A 21,498-nucleotide genomic window follows, 5' to 3' on the forward strand; every position below is an offset into this window, starting at 1 on the left:
GTAAGGGACAAACATGCATAACTGAAAATTTTCTAGATGGTGTGGCAATCATCCCGACGGGAAAAGGCAGTATCCTGTATGAGCACGGTAGAATCGTGGATGGAAATCATGGGCAAGTGAGACACAGGCAAAAGGTGGAGTCAGCAAGACAAGAAGCTTGACTGCGGGTAGTCCGGGTGAGGCCTGGGTTTGGGGCCTGACATCGGAGGAATGTTCCTGTCACTTACTGAGATAAGGGGTCATGACGGGGGTGTGAGAAGGGGGACGAACTCAGTTGATGACGAGTTGAATCAGAGGTGCCAGGAAGACGGTCAAGTAGAATTCTCCCAGAATCAGCAACTTGGAGAGATTCCGGAGGCAGAGGCTGATGGGGAAATAGTGCCACAAAACCAAGCCGAGCACAGCGAAAATATAAAAAGATACCAGACCTCAGGCCTTGACCGGCAGTGCTGAGGCGGGGCAGAGTAAGCCACCCCTTCTTACTCGCCTGGAGCCTGCTCCTGGAGGGGAAACTCAGGCTGCAAGTACAGCTGAATAATGCAGGACTGGGGGCACCAGCCACACCCCCAGAAAAACTGTGTGTAACTCCTGACCCCCAGCAAAGTTTGACTACTAACAGGCTACTGTTGACTGGAAGCCTTACTGATAACATATAAAGTCCATTAACACATATTTTCTTTATGCATTTACTGTATTCTTACAATAATACATTTTTCTTAAAATTCTCAGGGTTTCTAGGCCACATGGTTCACCTGTGAGTTTTTGCAAATTGTTGTAAATCTCCCCCAATTTTTCCAATGTATTTATGGAAAAAAATCCACGTGTAAGGGGACCTATGCAGTTCAAGCTCATGTTGTTCATGGGTCAAGTGTACTTTGCTGAGGAATTTGCAAATGAGCAACTGTGAATGGAGAACTAGACAGACACCAAGAATCCCAGTGGAGAAAGCCAACCTTTCAGGCAGCAGCTGGCTGACACCCGGGCAAGGTGGCTGGTGGAAGATCACTGGGACTTTATCACTGCTTTAATCAGGCTAATTGTGGCTTCTTAATGCCGGCATATCTGGCTCCATGGCCAACATACGAGATGTGCCAGCAATGCTAAGATACCCTCAAACCCCCTGATCTCAAAAAGAGAAAAGAGAAAGGCTTCACATTGAAGTCAGAACTACAAATGTAAATGCAACCGGTCTGCCTACCGACATCGAAGTGGAGGCCTTTATACAACTTCTAACTTGGCATGATTATGAGATCCTCAGACAGAATTCATGGTCAAGTTTTACAAAGATAAACCAAGGAAATCTTAAAGCAGATGGGCTTTGCAGTTATTTGAAGAAGGAATCTGGATTGTGCAATAATGCTTTTGGATGAAGATGAAATTAGAAGCTAGAAATCCCATACTGAGGTAGCTCAGTTTCACTGGAAGGGGAAGAGGGGGCATCAGAAAGAGTTCGAGCACCACAGGAAAGAGATGGCTTTGTAAGGAAAGCAGCTGGACTGCTGGAATATTCGTGGGCTGCCCCACCAGGGAGTGCTCATCAGCAAAATGTTTCACCCTGTGGATTTTGAGGATGGTCCACTGGTGCTGATCAAGGTCAGAGAAAACCTTGGAGGAGAGTGTTTAAAGCTTAGGCCAGTCAGGAAGCTCCTTCTCTTGGTGAGACACCCAGATGTCCTGAGGAACCTATCTGTGCACTCGAACCTTCCATGGAAGGTGGCTTGGTGGCCACTGAATCCGTCTAAACATGGGGTGAGACTACAGATGGCCAGGCTGAGAAGACCCCAAGAGGGAGGGAGGAGCAGCCGAGAGAAGGGAAGTGGATGCCAATGGAGGCATTCAGTGTTCAGCTTCCATCTTTGCTCCAAAAGGCCAGACTTTCCAAAGGAAGGTGTTTCCAGAGCATGAGCACGTCCAGGATGAATGCTCAAGAAGCCACAACTAACATGGCATATCAAGAACCTAGACATGGAAAGATATTCGAAAAATGAGAAGATGGGGAGATTTTGAAGATGTTTCTGAAAAAGATGCTAAAGAACGTGGTCCCAAAAGAATCTGAAGGCAGCAGTCCCCAAAGTGATGAGAACAGTCTCTAAAGGACAGCCTCAAAAGACTCTGAAGAAAATGGCTTTGAAAAAAGTCTGGAGGTGACCCTGAAACTCTGAAGAGGAAGATGTCTTGGAAAGAGAATCTGAAGACTGCTCTGAAAAAGAGTTTGAAGAAGGCTCCAAAAAAAATAAATAAATAAATAAAAGAAGAAGAAGGAGAAAATGGTGTTGAAAAAGAGTTAGGAAGGAAGCGTCCTGAAAGCTGAGCATCTGGGGATGGCGGCTCCGAGCGACTGTCTGGTGGGGAGGCTGTGGGGATTCCGATGAGGAGGAAGGAGACGCACCCGCGGAAGCGTGTGATGATGCAAGAAGATGGCAAACAGGAGGAAGGCAGATGGAAGAGGGTCTGGAGATGCTGAGGAAGAGGAAGGCACAGGCAAAGCAGGGGACGGGCTGTTCAAGGATGAGGGTGGCAGCTCGAAGGAGTGTGATGAGGGTCCGGGGACAAGCTGCGTGGCCAGTCCAATGAGGGGGCTGTGGGTGGCACTGGGGACGTTAAGGAAGGAAGGACCCTGTGCACAGGCAGTGGCTCCATCCTCGGAGTGATGATGATGAGGAAGAGGAGGAGATTTAATCTCTTAAACCTGCTTTTAGGGAGCCCCTTCCCGCTACAGGCACCTCCACTCAGGACAATTACTAGTAGTGTCACGTGAACGCATGCGCAGCGAGAGGACACCATCGGAGTCTTTCACGGGAGTCTTTCGCTGGGAGACTTTCACGGTGAAAGTGATTTTTTTTTTTTACCAATTCCTTTATTTTTTTATTTTATTTTTTTATGTTTTTTTATTATATTATGTTAGTCACCGTACAGTACATCCCTGGTTTCTGCTGTAAAGTTCGATGATTCGTTAATTGTGTATAACACCCAGTGCACCATGCAATACGTGCCCTCCTTACTACCCATCACCAGTCTATCCCATTCCCCCACCCCCTCCCCTCTGAAGCCCTCAGTTTCTCAGAGATGGTGAAAGTGATTTTACATATGTGTTAAACAGCTGTTCACTGAAGACTGAAGAGCCATTGTGCATGCAAGCAAGAAAAAAAAGAGAGATGGAAGATCAAGCCCAAACACAGCACTACAACACTAGCTATGAAAGATTCAACCTTCTATGAAAAAACAGAAATTCCCAAGTTGAGTTGTGAAATCAAACAAAAGAAAAAAACTACGCCATGCCAGGAGAACTGTTTGAAAACAAGAATACCCACGAAGGTTGAACACAGGGAGATGGAAAGACATCAGAAGAGAAAAGCAAGCCTGGGTGATAATGGTCTCAGTCGGAACGGAACTCAGGGTGAACAGTGACGGCTGAAATGCTGGATTGGCTGTAGGACACCCGGTCCTGCCCGACATGAAACATCTCCAGCTCACTCTGTTGTGATTTCATTTTATTACGGGGGCATCTTCTCTTTGCATGTGCCAGCTGTGCCCGTGCCGTGGAGGTGGTGCGAAGCGTCAGTGCCCGAAGTACCAAGCAGGCGTGCAGTCGATGGGCTCTTCCTCCCAGATGGTTTTAAGCCGCTGGGCCCAGGATGCCACCATGGCCTTCCTCTCTTCTTCTGAGGCAATCTCGGGAGCAAAACTGATCTGCGGGGCGAGGACTTTAAATCCGCAAAAGTGCAGCGCCCCATGCTGCGACCCCGGAGAAAGCAGAGAACTGATCAGAAGCTGCATCCTGTACGTGTCATTCCAGTAAACAATTAAAGGGGGGAAATGACCTGAAATAAGCCTTCAAAAAATAAAAGAACAACTTCACGGCTACTAGATAACCAAAGACAGCCAAACTGCCCTATAACCTTACGGCGTGGGACTTGACGGGCAGGAGGAAACTTCAGATCCTAACTGAGATTCATCTGTAATCTTTGCTTCTGACTCAGACAGTAACCCGTATGGTTTTGATTGATTAGGCAAATTAGGGTACCTTCATACAGTGGATTACTCTAGAACTATGTGACATTATTCTAGCTATAAAGTATATCCATGTATGGTTGTTAAACGTGTCAAGTAAAAATAAAAAGAAATCTGAAGTAGTCCATTTGTGGTATACCATTTATGTAAAAACATAAACAAAATAACCCTAATAATAAGAAATATACATATAAAAATATGTATGGGCCATAAGGAAATATATCAAATTATTAAAAGTAATTATTTTTAAGGGGGGATTAATATCTTTATATTTTCTATATTTCTATCTTTATATTTTGTACATTCACTCTTTTTTCATAATATGTACTTTTCAAAACTGAAAAGAATATATAAAGATTTTTTAAAAACCAGAAGAATTTAAACTTGGCTCATGACCCCCAAGAGACTAGTTGACCTGTGGAGAAGGAAGTTCAGGCCTGTAAGTTATCACTTTCTCCCGCAGAGCGTCACTAAATTGAATCACTATCCTTTCAAAGACAACTCTTATTAGAAATATCACTCTCTCCTCTCTGCACTCCTTCCCTTAAAACCCATACCTCTGTCCAGCTTGCCCTACCAGGGGTAAGTCAGGGGCAAGAGGCCCACAGGTCATTGTCTACGTTTTTAAAGCAAGCTCGCAAATTGCTGAATACGTGATCTCCTCCTCCCTGGACAAACGTCCCTTCATAACATCCTGGAAGAATGGCTTGCATCTAGGTTTCTGGGTCTCCTGAGCTCAGAGCCAGGATGCGGCCACCTGACCCACAGCCTGCTCCCTTTGCACCAACCCCCTGCTCGGTCCCTCAGCAAGGGGTGCCTCACATGGGGGCACCCCAGCCTGCTTGCATATGCTGCCCTTGCTGTCCCCTTCATAGACGACTCAGGGGTGCCTAGAGGCAGCACGGTGTCTACCTGAGAGAGCAGGCTGAGTCCTGGGAACCCAGGGAGGGTGTGAGCCCTGGGGACGGGGCACAGCGCCTGGCTCCACAGACCCATCACCTGTGGGCGGTGGGAGGCTATCTGCACTGCTGGCCCTGGGGCACCTTTTGCCAGCGTTCCAGCAGGATGCTGCCTTCACAAAGCGCGGCCAGTCAGTGTGGACGGCACCCCCGGTGCTCCGCACACACACAGGGCCGCCACGGAACAGACGTCAGCGAACCAGCTCCCACCCAACAAATTCAAAGGCTATGGTTATAATAAATATGTGTTTTGCCTACTGGCTCCCTTATTCAGTGCTAAGTAAGACATTTAAAAGGGCAAAATGTTCTAACGTCTTGTATTCAGGTGGAGTCAAAATGGTCTGGGTTTTGGGCTTACATTGCATCGTATTTGATACCTGGGGGAGCTGCAGGGGACGTGGGGGGGTGGGGGGTGCAGCGGGTACCTGGAGGGGCCACAGGAAGTACCGAAAATCTCCGCTGACTCCGGTTTTCCCGTACATCTCGGCTGTGCCCCCCGTGGTTAACGAGAGGAGGGCCAATTTATTCTGCAGAGGAGGAAACAGATCCATGTGATGCTGGCAGTGAGGCTGAGAACGACCAAGAGGGAGGGTCTGAGGCCAGTCCCTCCAGGGATGGACAAACCGTAACACTCTCCTCAGCCACGCCCAGCTACAGGCGGCAAGCACAGCCGGCGGGGTCGGGGGGCCCCGACTTCTGGGAGAGAGCAGGCTGTGACGCCGGGTGTGGACGGGCGAGGCGCCGGGGCTGAGCGCGGGGGCTGCAGTGAGGGCGCATGAGGCAGCACGCGGCCCCGGCCCAGGACCGCTCTCGGGACGGCAGCATTACATTACCACCCAAGACGGACCGTGTGACCCTAGTTTCCTTACACGCACTTATTTTCTAAGGCTTTCAGAATTCAGACATTATCTACTTCAGCAAGGAATGAACTCAGTAAGAAATTCACAGCTACTGCGCGCCCGCCGGGCTCCGTGCAATGTTCACCTGCAACACGCATGTCCTATCATCCCGCTTTTCAAGGAGGAACGTGAAGCTGTGAGGTGAAGTGGTGTGAGGCCACGGCTCAATTCTGCATGGCAGCGCAGACGCCTCTCCCGAGCCGGGGCTGACTCCGTGGGGCCCAGGGCAGCCCTCCCACAAGCCCAACTCCCGGCCCTTCCTGGCCACGCGTTCGTGGGGCATGCGTCTACATCCCTCACTAGACAAAAGCCCCATGACCTCAGAAACAACGCTCTTCTTGCCCGAGGACAGCACACCGGGCTTTGCCCACAGGGGCTCAATCCATTTTTGTTGATAAAAAGGCGAATAAGAACTAGGACTTGAGGAGATGCCCCCCACCAGGACATAGGGATCCTCACCCCGGGGTACACACCTTGAGAAAACCGGAGTCGTAGAATCCTGGGATGTCAAAGGCAAAGCCCTGGCACAGCACCCTGTCCATCCAGCCCTTCAGGATAGCCGGCACGCTGAACCAGTACAGCGGGAACTGGGGACACAACACCAGGGAGAGACGGACTCGGCGGGCTGCCTCAGGTTGCAGACTGGCTGATCCAGAAGGAATCCCACCGTCCTCCTCTTCCCAGGTGGCTGGGCAGGCGAGTATAACCAGAGGGCAGCACGAGCAGGGGCACTGCTTCCCTTCCGCTCGGAGGCGTGCCACGTGGACAGCGGGATGGTGGGTGTGGGGGGGGCAGAGCTGACCATGGTCCTGGTTGCTGTTACAGGTGGCTCTGTGTCTCCCTGTGACAGCCCCTTAGGCTGGGCCTGGAGCAGGTGGGGCAGTGCTGGGAAGTCCTGCCAGACACTGGCTCTCTGGCAGCAGTCCCCGTGACTGATCCAATCAAGGGGCATAAGACGAAGGGTGTGGGAAAGAATTTGCCCCTTTCTGGGGATGAGTTGCTGCCTTCTGGAAGTCAGGCTGAGCGAGGTTCTGAGAAGCTCCAGATTTTGACACAAACTAAAGCCTTATCCTCAAAGATTCCACACACCAGCAGTAAGATCTGCCTAAAGTCCACTCCGGTCTCCACAGAAGCCCTGACGCTATATCCAGAATCACCATCAATGACAAGAGATGAACACAGATAATAATCTGTTACCAAAGGCAGAAGAAAGCCCATGTTTCATGTGCTTTTGCTATAAATCTAACACAGGACTTGGCATTGAAATTTAAGCTCCACAACACACTGCTGTGTGATGCTGGCAAGTTACTTAACCTCTCTGTGCCTCCTTTTCCTGATCTGCCAATACGGCTAGTACAGGTTACTAGGTCACAGCATTGTGGGGAGGATTCAATGACCGATACAGTGCTCAGAACAGAGTACGTGCTCCGTGAGTGACGGCGAGTAGTGATCACTACTAAGTAGTAGTGAGGAATGGAATTTGTGTAAGTGCTGAATGAAAAACAATAAACTTATAATGCAGACCCTCTGGGCAAAGTATCAGGAAAAGAGGAAAGGCAAAGGGAAAAGAGCTGTGAAATGGAATAGAGAAAAAGAAAGAGCGTAACAGAAAGAACAGGCCTTGGCTTGCTTTAGCTATCCAGCTGCAAGAGTGCCAGAGCGGGGAGAAAGGAGAGCCGGGCTCCATGTGGTCACCTGACCACAGCGGGCAGGAAGAGAAGAGTGAGAGAGCCAAGTATGGTTCTGCTTGGACCACGGGCCCACTTTTGATACAGCCCGACTGTCCTGGGGTGGCTATTATTCTGTGGATGATAAAGCACGTGGCAAGCGGTCTGTGGCCCCGTGATCCAGCCACATGGAATTAGGATGGAAGAGCATCTTGCACTCTGATCAGATTAGCAGCTCCCGGTGTCTGGGAAAGAAAGGGACGGTGCCAGGAAGGGGGGTCTAGAGGTAGCCTGGGCAGGGCGGAAGAGGAGGGCTGAAGCATTCCCCCTCCCATGGGGGTAGGGTTATTTTATGAAAGGTTTGTGAACTTTGCCTTCTACACACATTGTTTCACCTGGAAACTGGTCGCATCCTCGTCCCTCCCCTGCACATTGGGGTCTTCTTCTCTCACCCACTCCCCGCCTTTACCCCGTGTTGAAAACAGAGACAATCGGGACCAATCAGATCCATCTTGGAGATCCGGGATCTAGAGCCCCAGGCCCTGGTGTGCAGCAAGAGGCCAGAGTGGCATGTGGGGAACAGCGGAGGAGAATCAGAGGGAGAAGGCAGAGGGGTCTAAGCCTCCGGTTTCACGGTCCCTGAAGCCCAGCTAGCCTGCCCTTGGCTTCTAGGAGACCCAAGGGACCAGGGCCCTGAGAATAAAATTCCTTTTTTCTAATTGACTTGGATTTCTGCCAACCCAACCGCTCCCCAAAAGCACATGTTTATTTTGCTGCCAGGCTCGCGGTTCCCTCTGTGGGAACACAGGCCTGTCTAGCTGCGGCGGGGCTCCTGGGTGAGTCAGAACCCACAGAAGCAGGCTCTCTCTGCAGGGAGCCCTAGCCTGGGGCAATCTGTGAGTGAGTGCACAGAAGGTGAGCTGGTGAGGCAACCAGTGACAGGAAGGAAAGAAAAGACTTTCCTCCTAATGATCAAATTACTTACGGCAGGAGTTGCGTTTGGCCCCAATTACCCTGACAAACACACCGGTCGATAAATCCGGTTTTCAGGCAGCCTCTGCCTGTGTGGGTGGGGATCAGAAGGGAATGAAGGCAATTCCCCTTGCATGATGCAGATGTTCTTGGACCGCGGGGCTAAAGGGAAATTCCTTACAATTTACCTCAGAGTCAGGGCTCTGAATGCATATTGGTAACGTGGATCTCCTTACCCAACCAGACATAAATAAATGTGCAATTGTGCTAACATGAATTCTATTTCTAGAAGTGAGCGACTCAATATTTGGAAAGAGCTTGTAAATGGAATGAACTAATTCATTATAACAATTAGAGGCAAAACCAACCTGAAAGATCACTAGATCAGCTTCCTGAACCTTTTTCTGTTCGTCAGTTATGTCACTGGCCAGAGACCTCTTCTTAAAGGCTTCGTATGCTTCCACCCCATAGTTGAAGAACTTGGGATTAGAGAGAGCACCTGGAGAAGAACAGGCCAAATGTTCTCACTCTCACACGCGCACCCACAGCCCATCCTGGCCAATCCCATGAGCATCCCTGTCATCTGGACTCCCCAAACCAAGTGGCCACTCACTGAGACCCCACCAGGTGTTGGGCCCTGGGGTCAGGCTATGGAAATAAAAAGGGAGGAAGCTACTGTTCTCACTTTCACGGGACTCAAAGTCCAGTAAGAGTAGGTAAGTAACCAAACGATTAACATACAAAACAACAATTAGCTAGCTCAGTCTAATGTTACGCCAGATAAGCCTCCCATCTTACAATCAAGACACATGTGGTCTAACTCAGTATAGCAGTGGCTGGCTTTGCTTGCTTGGGTTAGTGATGAGTTTTGTACACCAGGCTTTGAAGATGGAGCAGGAGTTCACCAGGCAGCCTGGAGCCCCAGAGGAAAGAGACAGGACATGCTGGGCATAAGACTCAGAGAAGGCAGGGTGTCTGACAAGTGGGCCAGCCCAGGAAAGAGCCACCATGAGCACCTCCCGGGCAATGGGTGAAAGGCCAGGAGGGCCACAGGTGATTTGAGCAGAGAGATGAGCCAGGTCTTGTAAGCTTTCTTAAGAAGCTCGAACTTTTCCTGCACGTGGGGAGCCATGTGGCACACGCAGGGAAATATGTAAATGCTCTGACGTGGGTGTGGACAAGCTCACTGCAGCAGCAGGGATTCGAGAGCAAGTGTGGTGGGGGACACACAACAGGCAGCAGCAGTGGGTGGTGGGAGGAGGGGGCTCAGGCTAGAACTTCCAGCACTGCCCATGGCAACTAAAACGGAAGAGAAGTTATTTTGGTCTACGCCTTCCATTGGGATCTTGTCAACCAAAAGGATACATCAAAGGCATAAATCAGCATTACAAATAGCTTAGCATTTATTGAGGACCTCCTACCTATCAGGTGCTGTGCTCCACACATCACCTCTTCTGTCTTTATGACAACTGGTAAGTGTAAGTCCCGGTCTACCGAAGAGGAAAGCAAGACTTGAGAGAGGCTGAGTGACTAGTTCAATACCACGGAGACCTCGGCGGCACAGAGGTGGGGTGATGAGGCCAGGTGTGAACCACTCCACCACACGGGCTCTGGAGAGGAGCACACAAACCCCCAACCGCGTGCAGAGGAACCAAAAGGAGAACTGAATCCAAGGTCCTTCAGTAGACTCATTCTTTAGAAACAGGTCAGTGTTCTTTGCTTCCTCTTTTAACCTACCTATATATGATGTTCATTCAAAAAGCACCTACTGAGTGTGTCCTCAGGGTAAGGTTCTGTATTGACAGAGTTACCCAGAGGGTAACTGCCATAGGCAAGAGGTCGTGTTTTCTCAGGCAGGTTCCAGGTAGGGTTTTGGCTACTCACAGTATGTGGAACGTACAGCAGACCTGGGGGTGGTTCTGATAATGGTAAACAGAGATGAAAAACGTGCGTAGGCCAAACATATTCTAGGTAAGTTTAAAAAGTAAATATCAAAGTAAAGGTATCCAAGTATCAGTGGAAAATAAGAATATTTTTTTTAAGTGTGTGTATGGGGAGGCCTTTCTAAGCAAGACAGAAAACCCAGAGCCATAAAAGAAAGACTGGCACAGGGCTTGAAATAAAAGGTGGGAATGACATAAATATAAATCAGAAGGGGAATTGGTAAGTAAGTTATATTACATACCACGGAGTGCTACGCAATCAGTAAAAAGACTTCTGAAGCTCTAAGTGCATAAGGCAAGTCCCATGGCATGGCACCATTTACATCTGTATCTAGAGAGTTTCCAAACTATAATTTACATGGATATGTACCTTTTTGATATTTAAGTAAGATCCACAATGATCTACACCAAAAAGTTAAACTAATTTGTCTCCATGGACAGGGTAGGACTATGGATTATATGTGAAAAGGGTCTGTACTTCTTACCCTATGTTCACCTTATTCACTGTGTTTTAAAACATTTTTTTACAATAAGCTTGTGTTACTTTATCCACTTAAAAACTTGTGGCTCCTTAACATAAGAGTCTGTCTTCCCAGTCCCGGCTCTGTTGTTCCTTAAGTGCAAACCGTTGACTGATTTATTAAAATGGTAGAAAGGCAAGAAGATACAGGATGTTAGCTATCACCATCAATATTAAATATTAAATCTTGGGATTATCATTAACACAATTACAAACAGAAGGAAATTAAAAGTATTAAATACTGGAAAGGCCGAGGTGAAGTTATCATTATTTGCAGATGATTTGATTGTATACCGGGAAAGCCCCAGAGAATCTGCTGAAATCTACAAACAGTTAGAAAATTAGTCGTGGCTGGATACACACACACACTCGCAGGTACACAGAGATTAACCCTCTTCACAGAGAGAAACAAAAACCCATTTACAAGAATTATGCAAGATCTGTATGAAGAAACCTTTTAAAGAGAGCTGCAGGGTTGTAAAAGAACACGTGAGCAAATGAAAAGCCAAACCATTCTCCTGGATAGGATCAGCATAATAAAAGTTCATCTGTAAATTTAATGGAATTTCAATAAGAATATCATCTGGTTACTTTTCGAATCTGGAAAGTTAATTCAAAAGATTTTATAGAAAAGTAAAGTAAAACTAGCTAGAAAACACAGAAAATAAGGCAAACATGGTGACCTAATTCTATCATATTATATCATTTGCCAAAATAATTAAAGCCATGTGGTACTGAATCCATGAACAGATAGGGGGAAAAAACCCCCAAAACAACCCAACAGAATACAAAGTGCAGAACAGAATCAAATGTACGTGGGAATTTAAATCACAGTGAAGGCGGCATTTTAAATCAGGGGCTGGATCATGCAATCAATGATGATGAGACAACCCAGTAGGTTGTCGTATCATATACCAAAATAAATTTTAAGTAGATAAAGTATTTTTTTAAAGTGAAATATGTCAAACACTAGACAAAACTATCAAATTAAAAAAAAAAAAATCTTGGGGGCGCCTGGGTGGTGCAGTCATTAAGCGTCTGCCTTCGGCTCAGGGCGTGATCCCGGTGTTCTGGGATCGAGTGCCACATCAGGCTCCTCCGCTAGGAGCCTGCTTCTCTCTCCCACTCCCCCTGCTTGTGTTCCATCTCTCGCTGGCTGTCTCTGTCAAATAAATAAATAAAATCTTCAAAAAAAAAAAATCTTGGAGAGTATATAAGTGTGACACAAAATCTAGAAGTCATGGAAGGATAAGACTGATCAAAAGCCAGCTAGGTAAATAAAATCTTGCATGGAAAAAACACCATAAGCAAAATTGAAATAAAACACTAATTAGGAAAAATGTATTTACAACTCATATCCCATGCTAGAAACTAATTTTTTAATACACAAAGAGCTCTTTAAAACCAATAAGAGACATAAGGAAAAAATGAGCAAGGGATATAAAATATTTAATATTTTATTAAAATATTAATACAAACATTAATAAGTATAATACAAAATATTAATACAAATAGAAAGCTAAAAGTATTTATTTAGCTTTTCAAAAAGAATATTTAAGAAAATGCCGTCAAAACATCATGTTGTAAAAAAATCCAGTAAAGAAATAGGCAGAAGAAATGAACAGACATTTCTCCAAGAAAACATACAAATAGCCAACAGACACATGAACGAATGTTCTGCAACACTCAGCATCAGGGAAATACAAATCAAAACCACAATGAGATACCACCTCACACCAGTCAGAACGGCTAAAATTAACAAGTCAGGAAACAACAGATGTTGGTGAGGATGTGGAGAAAGGGGAACCCTTTTACACTGTTGGTGGGAATGCAAACTGGTACAGCCACTCTGGAAAACAGCACGGAGGGTCCTCAGAAAGTTGAAAACAGAGCTACCCTATGACCCAGCAATTGCACTACTAGATATTTACCCCAAAGATACAGATGTAGTGAAAAGAAGGGGCACATACACCCCAATGTTCATAGCAGCAATGTCCACAATAGTCAAACTATGGAAAGAGCCCTGATGTCCATCAACAGATGAATGGATAAAGAAGATGTGGTGTATGTATACAATGGAATACTACTCAGCCATCAAAAATGAAATCTTGCCATCTACAACATAACGAATGGAACTAGAGGGTATTATGCTAAGGGAAATCAGTCAGAGAAAGATAAATACCATATAATTTCACTCACACGTGGAATTTAAGAAGCAAAACAGATGAACACAGGGGAAGGCAAGGAAAAACAGAATGAGATAGAAACAGAGGGAGGCAAACCACGAGAGACTCGTAACTCTAGGAAACAAACCAATGGTTGCTGGAGGGGAGGTGGGTGGGGGGATGGGGTAACTGGCGATGGGCATTAAGGAGGCATGTGATGGAATGAGCACTGGGTGTTATATGCAACTGATGAATCACTAAACTCTACCTCTGAAACTAATAATAAAAAAAATACTAGGAAAAAACCCCCCCAAAACCCCCATCATGTTGTATACCTTAAATGTATATAACTTTTGTCAATTATGTCTCAATGAAGCTGGAAAAAAGAGAAAATGCTTCTTACATAAACACAAAGACAGTAAAGCTCACTTACAATGAGAGAAAGGCAAATCAGAACTACACTGGGAGACCATTTTTCACCTGACAGACTGGCAGTTATCAAATTGGTCATGCAGAGGAAATGAACACTTGCAAACATTGCTGGTGTGAGTGTAAATGGGCCATTTACCATTTGATATTATCTATGAAAATCAAAAGTGCACCTTCCCTCCGACCAGCAATTCCACCTCTCGATCACCTGTATACACAGGAAAACACACATGGCCGTGATTCTTCCTTGCATCTCTGTTTGTAATAGGAAAAGATCAGGAATGATCTGAAATGTCCTGCAGAAGGGGCTACTTGAACCATGACACCTCCACACAATGAATACTTAGGGCAGTAAAAAAATGAACGCAATGTGCAAAACATGTAAAATATGCTAGCATTCCAAAACAAAGGACAGAAAATGGAGACTATGCCTGTAATTGCTTTCCGTAGCACAGATGTCTCTGGAGGGGCACAGAGACAAGTGAGTACCCTGGTAGCTTGGGGGCAGAGACACTGGGTGGCTGGGGGACAGCGACGGGAGAAAGACTTGCCATGCGGACTCTTTTGACTTGGAACTGGGTATCATGTGCAATGGTTAGTTTTTTCAAAACATTTTTTCCATTAAAAAACTAGAAGACAGTTAAAAAACAGGGGAACCTGGGCCGCTCAGTCCATTAAGCATCTACCTTCAGCTGAGGTCAAGATCCCAGAGTCCTGGAGTGGAGCCCCATGTCAGGCTACCCATTCAGCAGGGGGTCTGCTTCTCCCTCTGCCCTTCACCCTGCTCATGCTCGCTTTCTCTTTCTCTCTCTCTCTCGAAAATAAATGAATAAATAAAATCTTAAAAAAAAAAAAAGTTAAAAAACCAAAAACTGTTTATCCCACGACTCACCGATGACATCTTTCCTGGTGGCCCGTGGCTCGAAGTCCATGGCGTACAGATCGGAAACGGTGATGGCACAGCCCTGCTTGCTGAGTTCCTCCACTGCCACTTTCTTCAAGGACCCATTGAAAGACCTGGGTTCTTGGTGAGCATAGACAATGAGCACTTTCTTGCCTAAATCAGAAAAGAAATGATTTCTCTTGAAGAACAACTCCTCTTTGTCAAAATTCCATGAAGACGAAGATAACAATGGAATGTGTAGATGCGTGATAGGCTCCAGCTAAGAAATACCAACCTTTTTCATGGGTGACAGTTTTAAAGTAATGAATGTTTTTAAAAATCCAGTTATGACACAGCTCATCACTGCCTGCTTTACTAATGCACAGATGTAAAATGGGTGAAGTTAGGATTCCTCAAAAATGACACTGGGAATTTCCTGAAAAGCCCAAGCTATTGTGGTTATCCTCCATCAGAGGTTTCCGCCCTGTTGGGAAAAACCAAAATGGAAAGCTACCGTAACTAAGCTGTCCTAATCCTACTTTGGCAGGCATCAGCTACAGCTCTGCCTCATTCTCCTCCAGCCCCACTGAAATGGGACAAGTAAACAAAGTAGGGAAAATCAGACCCCTTACCCCAGGGGGAGGCAGGTTTAGATGGCACCCCACTTTGGGTGGCAAGGCTGATGACAAAGAGACTGTAAGAAAAGTCAGGTCTTACAGGCCCTGGGTGTGCCATTAATACCAACAGCCGCTGAAGCAACATTTCCCTTGTTCAGAAGATTCTGTGAAATCATGTATTGCTTTCTTCTGGCAGCCGGCTTTGGTCATCTGCTTAATTTGCCCTCAGTAATGTCTAAGACTAAAATGTCTGAACTCTTGATTTCAATTTCTCAGTTTAGGTCCCTAAGTAGGAAACAGCAATGTTAGTTTGAAGCAAACAATTTGGGCACTCAACTCGGTGTAAAGGTTGGAGTCCGTGGGTTAGCTTAATGGTTAACATTTTTATTTTAACTTCTCAGACTCATTTATGATACAGGACCTCTACGGATGGACACAAATAGACATCTACATCAGCGGTTCTCAGGTGGGGGCAGTGTTGCCCCCCAGGGGGGACAGCCCACAATGTCTGGAGACACTCTGGGGTGTCACAGCTAGGGAGAGGGTGCTCCTGGCATCAGCGGATAGATACCGAAGAGCTGCTAGACATTCGGCAACACGCAGGACACATCACACCAAAGGATTACTGCCCGGGATGTCAGTAGTGCTGAGGTTCCGAAGCCCTAATCTTCACCACACTGTGTAAAATAAGGTGGACTTTTATATTCTGAAAGAATTTTTATGCCATATTGTTGAAAGGAAAAAAGTTTAAGCATGGAGTGTATTGTGTCTGTGTGTGTGTGTGTGTGTGTGTTGAGTAGGGACAAGAGTAAAAATTGTGTTGCACTGAATTTTAAACCATGGTTACTCCTCACTTGATAAATGTTTATGGGCATTATGATAGCCTGGATATCATTCCAGAGATCAGAGGCAGAGCAAAAACAACATAAGCATGGCTCTCACTTTTGAGCAACTTATATTCCGGTGGGGTTGAAATGGACAATAAAACAAGTAAGAAAACACAAAGTAAGATAATTCAAAATAGTGATTCATGTTAAAAACAAAACAAGTTTTAATACATTTCAGTGCGGTTTGGGTTTTTATAACATATTTAATTTCTTTTTTTTTTTAAAGATTTTATTTATTTATGTGACAGAGATAGAGACAGCCAGCAAGAGAGGGAACACAAGCAGGGGGAGTGGGAGAGGAAGAAGCAGACTCATAGCGAAGAGCCTGATGTGGGGCTCGATCCCATAACGCCGGGATCACGCCCTGAGCCGAAGGCAGACGCTTAACCGCTGTGCCACCCAGGCGCCCCAACATATTTAATTTCTAATTAAAATTTTTATTTAGAAAAGTTCATCTCCCCCATAGGTCATAGTCACCTGCCATGTTCTAAGAAGACAGATTCTTCCCCTCTGACTACTACCAAAGGGAGGGTCTGCTGTTAATCCCGGGCACAGGAGGATTCAGTGTGGCGAGCCCCAGGCTTTCAGCTGCGGTCACTCTCCTCAGCAACCCCGACAATCTGGAAGAGAAAACAAACACTTGAAGGGAAGGTGGGAGATGTGGTGGTGAGGTCAATGTACCAACTGCAGGCCTCAGGAAGGACATGCAGATGTGTGTGAAAAAAGCTTTCACAAGAGGGGCAAGGAACCAGTTGGAGATTTAAGCCTCAGAGGACAAATCATGAACAGTACCAAAACCAAGACTTTTTTTTTTTTCTCTTTTGAGAGGACTCAGAACCTTCCATGAAGGCAACCAAAACGAAGAGGTCCTAGAAAATGAGATATGATAAGAAGCAGGAGGCATGCCTCTGTGTCCTTCCTCCCTCTCCCACATTTCTGCCCCTCCGCCCCGCCCCCAATAATCAAAACAGCTGAACAAAGGTCAGGGGTGTTGGTGAAAAATTCATAGTTACCACGTCTACTGCAGTCTGCAAAGTCCCAGCATGGCTGAGAAGAGCCAGACAGACAAGACATACATAGGGTGGCCTGCACATAGAAGGCCTCAAACGCACAAGAGGGGCCTGAATCCTCCCTCCTGGCTAGCCAGCTCTGAAATAATCGGCTTCACTCTGGGACAGACAAGATACCTCCAACAAACCTGCTCCCTCTGCCCGAAAAAAACAGCCCAGAGCCTGTGACTCAGGGTCAGTGTGGGGGCGCTGTATGTTGCATGTTGTATCCAAATGACAATTTTCACATATCAGTGCATCATCATCAGACAACAAGAACAGAGAGACAGAAATCAGGCATACCCATGGCCATGACTGGAATCTGGAGCAGAGCCTGCATTAGCTTCTTCCTGGGCCCTCCCTACCTCCAGCTGCCCAGGAGCCCCAGGTAAGGGCTGAGGTATGCAGAATACTGCCAAGAAGTCACAGTGGGGGCTGTAGGGCAACGGGCTCTGGCCCAGTTTGGGTGTCCCGGGGACAGAAAGAAAAAGAGGTTTAAATAATTGTGGCTGGAGCTGAGTTGAGGGCAGGCGGGATGCTTCAACGGGAGAGGGGGCAAACAGCTCTGGTCAGACAGAGGGTGGGAACTCCAAACGCCATCAAACCTCAAAGGTGACTTTAAATCCTGCCCATTTGCTTAAACTGACTACTGACTGAAGAGTTAGGGATCTGCCTCTTTGGCTACCCAGCATCCCCTCTTGTTTCTAATGAACAGTCCCTGAATTTATTGAGGAGTCAGTGTGCCCAGTTAATCCCTATATTTTCTGGTCTTCCACGCAGGGGTGGCCACAGAGGTGAAGCAGAAGCCATTACGCGTGGCTCCTAGGACATACCCTTCCAGGGGCTGACCCGGGGCGGGGGCGGGGAGGGTGGAGGTGCTATTTCAGCCCCTGCGGCTGGCCTTCCTCTGAGCTGCACTGTGGAATGACAGCGAGGGCTCCGTCAGTCATCTTGTTATCACGGGGGTAGACGCTCTGGACTAAGGATGGTAGACCAGAAGTACGAAAGGAACCTGGATTCCTGATGCTTCCTTGGAGCCATGAGATGGTTCTGAGTTGCCAACCTTCGGACTTCTTTATATGGGAGAGCAAACTCTGAACTGTGGTTAAGCCATTTGGAGTTGACTCTCCATGAACAGCAGTGAATGGGACACAATCCCAATCTATGCGTTCATTCGGCTGGGTCACCGGCTCGTAGGAGGACTCACCCTCTGGCCAGGTACTGTGCCGGGTGCGGAGGCCACAGCGGTGAACAAGACGGGCAACTATGGAACTTTACACTCTTGGCCGGGGGGTGGGGGGAGGGTGCTGGGCAGACAAAACCAACAGGCAAAAAGAAGGCAACCATAACATTCAAGATAGTGATAAGTACTAATAATAATGCTAAGTAATAGTGAGAGTGGTAAGAAAATAAAGTACTTCTGTGGCTAAAATGGCCAGGGGTATATTTGCTATTTTAGATAGGAGGTCCAGGAAAGTATCTCTGGGAACAGGGATGTGAATGACATGGACCCAGTCACACAAAGATCAGAGGTTCAGGCAGAGGCAATGGCAAGTAAGAGGCAGGAACTGGCCTGGAGTGTTCAAGAAAGCCTGTTTGACTGGCCTGCAGTTAAAAAAAAAAAAAAGAGTTGGCTGGTGGGAGATGCAGTCAGAGAGGTGACGTGGGGTCCATAGGACAGGGGCAAGGATCTTATTCTTTCTTTTTTAGTAAGAAATTAATATTTATTTTGCATAAAGATGATACTTGGGGAGATAATTCTTGAATATTTCACATAGTGTAATTATCAAAACTAAATGAATATTATAACACGTAGTTATTCATCTCAAGTGCTTTTTTTGGGCAAAATTAGTTATTTTATTTTATTTTTTATAATAATTTTTTATTATGTTAATATTCTAAGCCTCACAGAGAGCCACTGAGGCATCTTAAGCAGGAGAATGATAGGATCCGATTACTTTTTAAAAGGTTATCAGCGTCACTGCAGGCTTAGGGAACACCTTATCCTGAGATTCCATTTTGGCTTGGATAAATGGTTTGATTTTAATACCCATGACAAGGCATGCATTCTTTTGCATCCCCAGGCCTCACCGTTCCCTGCTGTTTTGCTTGGCCCAGTTTACGTATTTATATCACACACCTGGCCACCTGAGGCATGCGAGTTTGTCACTCTCCATCTGTTCTATTCTCCTGTTTGTACAAAGTAAGACACAGGCCCAAGAAGTGAGTGCCTTGTCCAGAATCAGAGAAAAGACTCCAAGCCAGGGCTTTACTAGCTGTCCAGTGCTCTTCACCGCCCCCCCGCCCCCCCCTTCCTTAACACCCAGCGGCACAGAGCAGTTTCCTTCGTTAGGAAGGAGGCACTTACCAAGCTCAATAAGAAAAAGGAACCATGTGGTGTGTGAAAATTAATAAAGGGAAATCTCATTTGAAGTGGAGTCAGGACGCCTTGTAGGGGGACCTCTCACCACACACTCTCCCTCATAGTTTACCTCACGTTCCTGAAGAGGAAGAGGTTCATTTTACAACCCCAGCAGGCGCAAGAAAGATTTTCTTTCTCCTTGCCCATCAACAGTCCAGTCAGTGAGAAACCATCACCACCCTGAACTCTTGGTTTCCTCCAACAGGCTGAACAGACCTTTGTTTAAAGCAGCCCATCCCACCTTCTTTTTCTTGATGAAGTAATGTCCCTCTCCTTTGTTCTCCGGACTGACCTATGGTTTGCCATAGCCTGCGTATCCCAAATTGCAATTCCTCTCCTATTCCCAAATAAACTCATTTTGCTGGTTAAATAACTGGCTCCTTTTTTTTTTTTTTTTTAGGTCAACAGGTTATTAAACTATGTATACCACACCAAATGGCTCTGATATTTTTTTATGTACTTCATCTTAATCAGCACCCAGGAACTATTTTATAATGTTCTCATTTGACGTCTGTGAAAAATCAGTAAAAGGAAAGGTCACTTAGAGTGGAGTGGGAGGCCAGCAGGAGCAGCTCTCGCATGCTATCACTGGGTTAACCGCAGACCCAGGAGGAAGAGACAGATGCACTCGCACACGGGGACTACCTCACTGTCCCATCGGCAGGTAGAGAGGTTTCCTCCTGCCCCAGCAACAGCCTAGCCAATGGGAGGTGGTCACGCTCAGCCAATGAGAAGCCAGGATACTTGGAACTCTGGTTTTATTCCAATGGACTTTTGGGTTATAACAGCTTTCCCAACCTCCCCTTTCCCAGCATTCCTCCCGGTTCTTCTGGGCACTTACCTCCAGCTGTAAAGTTGCTTGTCTGAGATTGCAAGTCTTCGCAATTCCCAAATAAACCCTTTTTTTTTTTTTTTTGCTGGTAAAATAACTGTCACTTTTAAGGTTAACAGTTCCTATACCTCTTTCCATGTAGACAGGCTCCGAAGCCAGTTATTCCAACAGCCAGATAACATCTCAACATGTATGCATGCCCATCTGTGACCATTTCTCTTACTGGACACCTAAGGTATTTCTCCCCCCCCCAAACTATAAATAGCACTGCTAGCCGATGTCTCATTTAATACAAATTCCTTTTCATGTACTTCTTTAGCTAATATTCTCAGAAAGACAAAAGGGTGAAGATTATTTTTCTAGGATCTGCTACAGACTGCCACGAGCCAAAACAGGGGCGGCTCCATGCGGCCAGCACAGCCCTGGCCGGTGCCCTGTTGGCCTAAATGATGGCACCCCCTCGCCAAACTCACCCTGGGCTGCCCTGTTTCATTTTTAACACGAGGGTAATCACACCACGGCCCTCCTAGGGCAGAGTGCCCATTAAAGGAGAGGATTCTGCTAAGCACTTATAACCGGACCTCGCACGTGGTAAGTAAGAGGTAAGTACAATCCTACGGTCGAAACGGTGAATGGCCCGCGGTGCGGACAGCAGCGCCCCGGACAGTGCCCCCCCCCCCCAAAAGCACCCGCACCCCGGCGACGGAAGGCACTCACGCTGCGGGCAGCGCAGGCCCCGGAGAAGCAGCGGCAGGAATCAACCCTCCACCTTCGAGAGCGAAGCTCCGGACGTCCGCGCCAGGTTCCGGCCGCCGAGGCCCCGTACTCTCACAGGTCTGCCAGGCGGAGAGCTGCGACTGCGCTCTGTAGTGCCAGGCCGCGTGCACTGGTCCCAGAGCCCCGCCACTCCCTCATCCCTGCCCTCTCCCGGCGTCCCGCCCCGCGCCCTGCTCCGCCTGGCCCCGCCCCCGCCTGGGCGGTCCTGACCTGTGCCCCGCCCCGCCCCTCCGGGGTTGCAGGCGGCGGGGAAAGCCTCCCTGTTGTGTGCTTCTTCCCTTCTCCGTCCCTGGTTAGGTATCCGGCTTAAAAAATGCAGGTCCATGGCGTAATACTTAAAAGGAACGAACATCCAACAGCCTGTGAGACTCTCCAGAAAATTATGCCGAGTGAAAAGAGCCAATCCCAAGAGGTTCCACGCTGTATGACTTAACTTATGTGACTTTCTTGAAATGACAAATTATAG

General features: G+C 47.0%; 1 protein-coding gene across 8 annotated transcripts; it reads right to left on the bottom strand.

Moving 5' to 3' along the window:
• Nucleotides 1–3,474: 3,474 nt before the first annotated feature.
• Nucleotides 3,475–21,182, bottom strand: NQO2 (N-ribosyldihydronicotinamide:quinone reductase 2). Of its 8 annotated transcripts, none has more exons than XM_034660401.1 (8): nt 20,973–21,180; nt 16,430–16,572; nt 14,458–14,622; nt 9,930–9,998; nt 8,877–9,007; nt 6,343–6,456; nt 5,396–5,497; nt 3,475–3,690 (listed from the first exon to the last, which is right to left on the bottom strand). In XM_034660401.1, exons 2-8 carry the CDS (start codon nt 16,434–16,436, stop codon nt 3,559–3,561), a joined length of 720 nt encoding a protein of 239 aa, XP_034516292.1. In that variant the 5' UTR covers nt 16,437–16,572; nt 20,973–21,180; the 3' UTR covers nt 3,475–3,558. The 8 variants fall into 8 exon arrangements, with proteins under 8 accessions (XP_034516292.1, XP_034516291.1, XP_034516296.1 ...); XM_034660400.1 differs by having other exon boundaries at nt 3,475–3,735; nt 20,973–21,177; XM_034660405.1 differs by lacking the exon at nt 6,343–6,456 and having other exon boundaries at nt 20,973–21,182.
• Nucleotides 21,183–21,498: the final 316 nt, after the last annotated feature.

Source organism: Ailuropoda melanoleuca, chromosome 5 (genome assembly GCF_002007445.2).
Source record: "Ailuropoda melanoleuca isolate Jingjing chromosome 5, ASM200744v2, whole genome shotgun sequence".
NCBI classification, from domain to species: domain Eukaryota; kingdom Metazoa; phylum Chordata; class Mammalia; order Carnivora; family Ursidae; genus Ailuropoda; species Ailuropoda melanoleuca.